Source organism: Halichoeres trimaculatus, unplaced genomic scaffold, assembly GCF_033239565.1.
Source record: "Halichoeres trimaculatus isolate MK-OKI-2021-1 unplaced genomic scaffold, fHalTri1.1 fHalTri1_scaffold_18, whole genome shotgun sequence".
NCBI lineage: Eukaryota > Metazoa > Chordata > Actinopteri > Labriformes > Labridae > Halichoeres > Halichoeres trimaculatus.
Genome location: NW_027437196.1, coordinates 16,320,763 through 16,330,000, shown reverse-complemented (window position 1 = coordinate 16,330,000; position 9,238 = coordinate 16,320,763). Strand labels below are relative to the sequence as shown.

At 41.2% G+C, this 9,238-nt stretch overlaps 1 protein-coding gene across 1 annotated transcript in view; it reads right to left on the bottom strand.

The window, feature by feature from the left end:
- pola1 (polymerase (DNA directed), alpha 1) overlaps positions 1–9,238 on the bottom strand; it is a 79,783-nt gene that overhangs the window by 12,107 nt on the left and 58,438 nt on the right. The window contains exon 36 of the mRNA XM_074693680.1: positions 557–653. Coding sequence (XP_074549781.1) covers positions 557–653 — 97 coding nt within the window. The remainder of the gene's footprint in view (positions 1–556; positions 654–9,238) is intronic.

Here is a 9,238-nt window from a genome sequence, read left to right as displayed (position 1 = left end):
GGACAGTGAGGGCTGGGGTAGAGGGAAAGCGATCGAGGGCTCTTTCCTTCTTTCTTCCAGTGATTGGAGCGTTTTGCATTCTGTATGTGTGTGTGATTGAATCCGTCTCCTAAATTAGGGCTGTCGACTCGAGGAGCTGAATGTCCTTAACCCCCCCTCCCAGCACCCAATGCCCATACTCCACCGCTTGTGTGTATGCGTGCGTGTGTGGCGTCACTGGTGAATATTGTAAGTGTAGCCTGGGTAAAAGGTTTACGTTGAGCCATTGATTGCTAATGCTATGTTGTGTATGTGTATTTGTGAAAAAGCATTGTAAAGACATCAAAATTCAAACTTCAAAACGCGTTCCGGTAACTTGATTTCAGTTTAAAGGCGGCGCTGCAGAATAATAAAAACAGCAAAAATGAATAAAATATGATCACATTTAAAAAGCAGGCCCTGTTTTCTGTTTGGACAGAACTTTAAAAACTCATCCTGTGGCAAACAGAAAAAGAGTTTTAAAAGTTAGGGTCTAAACTTGTGTGTGTTTGTGTGTATACGTGCATGTGTGACTTACCTCTCTCATCAGGCTGCAGTACTTTGGCACAAGCGTGGTCCCAGTCGAAGATGAACCTGTAGAAGCAGAGCTGGTTGTACAGGGCCTTCTCGGAGTACTGGAGAGAAACACAAACAGAATAAAGCAGATTAAAACGGGTTATTCAACAGAAACAAAGTCACAAAAGCTGTTTCATAATGTGACCAGCATCATGTTAAGAGTGTCTTATAACGGCTGTGTTAAAAACTTGATTCTGACTGGTCAAAACCCCCTCAGTTGTTATTAATTGTGAAAAGCAAAAGCGAAATAAAGGGGCATCCTGATGGTGTGTTCCACCTCTGCCTGTTAACACTGTGGCAAAACTGTGAGCATCCCAGCAGGGTGAGCAAGACTGCACCACACTTGCTCATTTTTAGGCTACATAACCTCCTGTTCAACAAACATCATACCTTACTTGTGCTGAGGGTTGAAAGCTTTCCCATATAATAATCAGGATAGACAGTATAATATTCAAGCTGAAACAGTGGACCTGTCTCCATTTCCCAGCTCCACCATCTTTTCTTTACTTGTCCTTCTGCACTAACTTCACTTTCACAATGTCAAACAGTCACAGTTTTATTCACCACTTTCTTTCCACCATCATGAGAGCTCACACTAAATCCAAAGTGGTGCCATACAGCAGAACCATACAAAGCCACAGGCACATCCTCTAACTCTGTTTGTCTTCTCCACAACACATACACCACCCCCTCACAACTGTCCTGCTGTACTCATTTGCCTTGTATGCACATGTGTGTGAGGTAAATCAAACAGCTCAGATTCTTTCATAAGCTGTTCCAACCCTTTTATAAAGAGGTATCTGCACTTCAGTGCAAACATTAAAATCCCGATCAAATAAACTTGATCTGGATTTTTAGATTTTCTGAGTTGCATCAGAACAATCTGACTTCCATCAGAAGTAAGCTAAAGTGAAGCAACTGTGTAACGCAGGCTTTTTATTTACAGTGAAACTGAGACTCAACAAACACCAATAACCAAGATATATTATGTTAACTGTGAAGTCATGTCCAGATGACTGATTCTTGTTTCACTTTTGTCAGGAACATACCGTTGTTCTCTTCTTTAGTTGTCTTTAAGGCTACAGGATTTGGCTATTTGATTGTTGAGTCCTGAATACTTTTTTTGGCACCTTATGTTTTGTTAATTCTATCTTCATCTTAAGGACACTGATTGAGACTGAATCCAGGTTGCCTACTTTGATGACTACATGAGGCCTGTCATTCAACCAAGTCACCTGGGAGTTGTGTATTTATAACCCCTGGCTACACTGGAACACCAGACAAGTTGACCATTCTTTAAGAGGCATATGATGATGTCAGAGGACCGCCAAGGGGTTACAAGATTGAGCCTTAGCAAATCCACTGGCCTTGTATTTGGTGTATAAGACACACTTAAGCAGGGTGTTGATAACTGAGGGTACTAAAAAAGGCTCCGCAGCTGCACAGAAAGAGCACATTGCAAAATGCAATGGAAGTGTTCCGGTAGGAACACAGTTTAAACCTATTCTAGCTGATGTTTACACATTAAGTTCTGGAAAAGTTTGCTAACTTGCTGGTTGCTTTGCATTGGTTTTCAGGATTCATATCCTGACAGCTCTTTATTACCTCCACCAAGGAGGTTGTGTTTTTGGGAGAGTCTGTCTGTTTGTTTTTCTGTGAACAACATAACTTTAAAAGTTGCCAACAGATCTTCATGAAATTTTCACGAAATGTTTAAAATGGGATAAGAAGAAGTAATTAAATTTTTTTTAAAGATTCTTTATCATTGTGAGATAGGGCCATTTTCACCATATGTGTATATAACTCCACAATAAATGGTCGGATTGCTTAGCAAAACAATATAAGACAAGGTCACCATAATATCTGACACATGTAAAAGTACGATCCAGATCCTGCCAATATTCTGGATACTAAGATCTGGGATATGAAATATGTACTAGGTCATCATAACTTTCAACACTGTCAGGTCACAAATTATCGTACAAACCTGAAACTAACACCAAATTGTGGCAGACAGTCTGCTGAAAGGGAGTATAACATTAAAGTAGGACTAAAGTGTTGCGTGACAATCACAATAGGCTTGGCGGAGGTCTGCGCTCTGAGTGCTTTTCTAGTTCTTCAGTGGTTTCATTACGATCATTTGATATTTGGACAAAGCAGCTTATGAAAAGTTACACAAGCCAAAATTAAAACACCAACAGCACCTTGAAAGTGCCAAGTGACAAATAAATACAGCTTGTTTCTTGCATAAAAGTAAATGGATTATCAGTGGAACAACATAAGATGTTGGGTTAACCTTTTGGAGGCTCTGATTAACATTTTATGGACAGAAAATAAACTTAAGATTTATGACAATATGTAACCTCATCCTCAATGCATTTCAATTGTCTTCTTTGAATGCTGTCACTGAACTCAGCACACACCAGCAGTTGTTGGAAACAGTTACTGGCACTTCCACTGATCCCTTTTATTCTCCGTTTGTGTGAGTAAGCTTTTAATCCATGTTGTCTAATAAGAGTGGAGATCATGACAGAGCAATAAAGACATCCAGAACCAATTAATAAACTTCTTGAACAGTGGGGGAAAAAAACAGGAAGACTGAATGTGACTCATACACAACTGTACCAGAAAACATCTCCTTTCTTCTGTGTGACACAGTAAAGCAAGAAAACAAATTTGCTTGCTTTGTTAATCTCCACTGCAATTAACTGGAGCCACACGACAGCCTGCCAAAGGGAGAAAAGATGCGGAAAGAGAGACGGAGAGATGAGCAAGGCAGAGGTAGGAGGGAAAGAGAAAGACAGAGAAAGGGTAAAGACAGAGAAAGAAGATAGAGAGAATAGGAGACGGCAAGGCAGAGAGAGAGAAAGAAAAGAGGGGATCAGGCCTGAAATACCCTCCCTCATAATAGTTTGTTGTGATAAGGCATTGTGAGAGAGGCATGCGAACAGCCGAGGCTGTCAATTTGATTAGCCATTATACTGCATGTTTAATTGCAGTTATTGGCTCGTCATTTCCCCGCTACGCTGGAGAGGGCACGCTAAGCCCCGACCCCACACTGCCATCAGGTGTGCGCAGAGTGCTTTATTATTACCACCAGGAAGAATCCCCTGACAACTCCTGTGTGTCACTGTCTGCGTGTCACTGTCTGTGTGTGTGTGCGTGCGCAGGGAATGTGTGTGCCCATTATACCTGCCAATCGCAATGTGAGTAATTGTAATTTCAGTTTTTACTGCTGAGGCATAATCAAGTGGCGAGAGTATCTAATGCAACTAAATGCAAACTATGTGATGTGTGAGAGTGTGTGTGTGCGTGTGTGTGTGTGTATATGTGTTTAATGGCTTTCTATGGCTGCCCACATGGCACCCACAGCTGTTGACCATTGATGCACTGCCTAGTCAACAACCAAACCATGCACATCCCATAATGGAGCCTCGGTTACCGTTGCCAAGGTTGAACAAGCTCGGGCGGCACAAACACCACACGCTCCTCCTTCCTCTACACATTCAATTGCACACACACGCACACACACAAATGCACAATACACACACACATTCAAACAATGTAACTCTGATTGTAGGCGGGCCAGCCGCTGAGTCCTGATTGACTGACAGGTGTCAGAAAGGCGGGGCTAAAATGTTACAGGGTTGTTATTGAATTTGGAGCCCCTCAACCCCACCTCACTCTCTCCTCTCTCCCACCTCACACACATGCACGTTCACACACACCTACCTCGTCATTCAGCTCGGCGCTTTGTTCCTGCACTGACACCATTTCAATTTGCTCCACAAATCTGCAGCATTTTCAGCCTGACTGCCTAAGGAGCAAACCAGCTGTGAAATTGCCTCTCTCCCGGGAGCGTAGGACCCCCCAGCCCCCCACCTCGTACCCCTTGCTCCTTTGCCTCGCCCCTACCCCAGCCGGCACACATATCCACAAACACAGTTAAGCCAACAGGACGAGGCACATGTGTGTGTGTGGGGGAAAGAGAATGGAGACAGGATGTATGGAATAAAGAGAAAAGGAGAGAACTAAGAAAAAGAGGCTAAATCTGACAAATTGATCCAAATCACAGAGCAACACTCTGAAACGGCTTCCACAATAAAACGAGCACTCAAGACTTCCTCAGGAGTCTTTAAAACACATCTTTAAGTGGGGACAAACATGAGCACACACAGAGGTATCAGACCTCTGGAGAACTTTAGCGCACTATGCTGTCGCTCAGGCACACCAGTGAAGCAGTTAATGAAAAGGTAGACAATATTTCTCCGTGTGCATGTGAGGAGAGATGAAAACAAAAACAGAGTTTACAGAGGATGGAAAGTGTGCAAGCTGCAGGAAAACTACCATTCAATGCTCAGATATGGATACAGCTCGGAGGAAAATATCCCCGCAAGAGACACAAAAAAGAAGGCCCCGGCGTTACACACTTTGCTCCACAGCTCTGCAAACACGCGCTGTAAATACCGAAGCTACAACATCCGAGCCCTCGCACAGCTGCAGGAGGAGAGAGGGAGCGAGGAAAGGGAGGGAGACGGGCGAGAAACAAACATACATTTTCCCTCAGCTGGCGAGGCCACGAGGCTTTAAAACTCTTGAGCTTTTTAGATGCGATGAGCGTTATTGCCGGTTGTGGTAGTCACGCCGATCAGCTTCACAAGACACCATAATGAGTCAATATATGTAAATCTTTACTAGGCAAACACGACGGGAAACAAAGGCATTTAACTGGTGCTCTCGCCCGCAAGCCTCCAACGATTCAGCACCGGTAATTTCTCCCCATTGAAAGGCATAATTGCCTGCTATTTGAAGATATTCATGCTCAATTTTTGAAATTAATTTCAATTGGAGGGAAATGTAGAAATGTCAGCTCCAGTGAAAGGGATTTGATTTCAATTATCCTCGCTCAAAGGACTGTGATTTCCAAATACACTTAAGCAAAATTATGACAAGAATTTTTGTTCGGCAAAATTCAGTGTTTAAAGAGCGATTAGGCGATAATGGGGCAGCTTTGAGCCGGCAGTGAATGCAGCCGTCTCCCTCTGAAAGGCACTCAATTATCTCTGATTGCTCCCGCTATAATGTATCAAATAGAGATACCTGCTATTGCCGTAATTTGTGTGAAAATTAACATGCTGCAATTTCCACTAGAGGGAAAAAGGGAGCTCTAATGGGCGCCTGAGCGTACATCAATAAAATGAGGGGAGAGAAAGGGAGAGAGGGGGGAGGAGAGAAAGAGCAGGCGAGGAGAGGAGAGAATGAGTGTTGGAGCTAAAGAGGGAGGGAGGGAAAGAAAATGAAAAGAAAGGAGCAGGGGAAGAAAGCATCGAATAAAAGAGGGGGAAGAAAAGGAAAGTTAGGACAGAGATTGGAGACACTGAGAAGAAAAAAATGGACCATTTGAGTTAAGCACTTTGGAGGGAGGGAGGGAGGAAGAGGGTGAGAGAGAGGGTGAGACGAAGAGCGAGGGAGAGAGGAAGAGAAAGAAATTTAATTTACTGAAAATATTACAAATTGCACCTGTGCATAACTCCCCCAAATTACCAACCAATCAAGGCAGAGTGCCTATTACTCTCCCATTACATGGAGATCAGATCACGCTCTGAATCTGTGTCCAGAGAGGAGGAAGAGAGGGAGGGAGGGAGTGAGGGAGGGAGGAAAAAGACGAGCAAGAGGGAGAGGGAGAGGAGAGGAGAGGCAGCGCCTGCAGAGATGCTAAACGTGGCATGATGCAAGAGTGAAAAGAGAGTGCAGAGTCACAAACAAGACGCCCCTTTACACATTTTGTTATATGTGGTATCGAGAGGAAACCCTGATTGTCTTTCTGTCTTCAGACTGAATCATCCTGTTAATCTGGGATTATATTAGCATAGTTAAAACAAACAAAATCATAAGGGAAACTTAGCCAAAGTCATCCAGCTTTCCATCGAAGACAGTAAAATGTTCATCCTTAACATGTGGGGGTACCATTTGTAGGGATGGGTACTTCTCACATTTGAAACAATACAGTACCGGGCAATCAGTATTGGTACGAATTTTGCGTATGCGTTTATGCGGTAATAAATATTGATTTGTTTAATGATAAAATCTCAAAGATTTTCAATTTAACATATTTATTTCTCAATACATAAACTCGCAATGCTGTGTGCATGTCCGCATTGAAAATTGTTTACCATTTCACTCCTTCACAGTCACAAGGATGCATTTAAGTACCTAAACATGGTACCTTTTGATTTTAAGTGGATCGGTACCTGTGAAAGTGCCTAATTTGGTACCCATCCCTGACTGTACAGTACCAGCAGCTTCAAAAGCCACGAATGGCCAAGACTACTTTGCATAATGGGCAGCAGTTTAACATATGAGCTGGTGGGCCATTAATCTCCATGCACTGCTCTGATTCAAATAACTGTGTTGCCTAACAATGAAAAAGTCAGTGCTGGACTGTGATGAATCAAGTTTGAACTGTTTCTGTTTTTCCTGAAGGAGTGGTGGGTTTAATAGTCCCCCACATTTTTCAGGGTTTATTTCCTCCCTTCAGGGCAATCCAGCAGGGTATTTAAAGAGGCCACTGTGAGTCAGGATAAATATTAGGCCAGCTCAGCTGCTGAGGACATGGTGAGATTTACGCAGCACTTGTGGAATCGGTTGAATTTGAGCAAACAGTTAGAGGTGGAAATATTCTCAAATCTAATCTATCGTCAGAGTTAAGGACGGTTACCTGTGGAGTGCCCCAGGGATCAATGATTGGTCCCCAAAGGATTGATGATTAGTCCCAAACGGTTTGTACTTTAAATAATTGATATTTGGTGATGATTTATTTTTATGCAAGTACTTACTTTAGATATGTTATTTTGCAGATTTTTTGTTGTGGTTAATTAATAGTGTCTTAATACTAAGAAAATTAAATTCATGGTACCCGGAGATTAAAAAGTAAATGATTGGGGATGTTTTGTCATTAATGGATATTAATACTGAAAGAATTTTTAAACAAACTTGGAATGGTGATTGATCACAAGTTAACGCTGAAACCGCATAAAAACTATTGCTGTAAAATCCTTTAAAAGTTTAGACATAAATAAAAAAGATAAGGCTTTACAATTACTATATAACTCAGTGATTGTTAATATGTCAAACAAAATCAAAGTTTCTTGTACACTGTGTGGCTCACTAACTTTAGAGGTGTCTGTTGATTTATAGTACAAAAAGCTATAAAAGGCATAAAAGGAGATATATTTCTGTTTTTGGGGTTACATTATGGAATATTGTCAGTGTGAATCTGACAACTTGATTGTTTCTTGTCAAAAAAAAAAAAAAAAAAAAAACATTACAAAAAGTGTTTTTTGAAGCTGACCAGTGATAATAAACTATTTGTTGCTTTTTTTCATTACACTTTGGAGGCTGGTGGCTTGATTAGATAAAAAAATACACAAGTTTGTTTAATTTTGCTATAAACACAGATATTTCCACACAACACCTGATGGGGACGCTTTGGCTTTAGGAGCCTGTCTGTCCTATTCCTCACTTGATTCAACAGAGCTGGCACTTCTGATTTCTTTTTACCCATGATGATTCAAGTTCTCCCTGTAAATAACAACTTTAAGTCCAGTCAAAGCAGTACGCCTAAGATCATGTTCCTACTTTTAAGACTGTTTTGTAAGAAATTAAATTTTACACCGATGCATAATCAAGCAATCATCTTTTCAATGTTCTGCTGTTGCTACACCAACACCATCCAAAACATCCTTTAAACAGTTGGATTTAGTTTAACATGTTACATTACAATTAGAGGTGTCCCAGTCCGATATTGATATCGGATATCAGTCCGACATCAGCAAAAAAACAAAAAACAAATATCGGTATCATATCGGAATGCATCTAAAATCTCTGATATAAGCAATGTCTGTTACCCATTGGTTAATAATAAATGGGTCAGTTTTTCCTCATACCTACTGTTGCTGACTACTGTTCTTTGTTTGAATAATATCACTTAATCAAGCTTTTTCCAACATGACAGACATACTACAAAATAAGTAGTAAAAGTATGCATGTTTAATGCTGATATCATATCGGATTAATATCGGTATCGGCCAATACTCAATGCTGCAGTATCTGTATCACATCGGAAGTGAAAATGTAATATCGGGACATCCCTAATTACAATTGGTTTCTGCTAAAGTCTTATGTGACAGTAGACTTTGTACAGCTGAAGGACAAAAGGCCTTTCTGGATGAAGCTGAAGCATGAACATCTCCATGTGTAAGTTTTCAAGTGACTCCTAAAACTTAAAGTAGTTGTAATGTTTGGTTTCTCAAACATTTTCATCTTTACATAAAACTCACTCAGTCTCGGCCAGAAATCTTTCTAATGCTGCTCCAACATGGTCTGAGAAACAAGTTTACATTGGACCAGGGACTTTCATGAACCTTAAGGCTCAAACCTGCACTGAATGCTGCTGATTTACCACGATGTCTGACTGCCATAGCTTTATTTCTGTGCTGCTCTCTTGGCTGGCACACCTTGTGTTAGACATGTCGTCATTCAGTGAAGTATTTCTGTTAAAACAAGGATCAAACCAAGGAAAAAACAGGCATCATGACCTGTTTTTCCTCCTAAAGAGCTTATACATTTATTTATTTTACTGCTC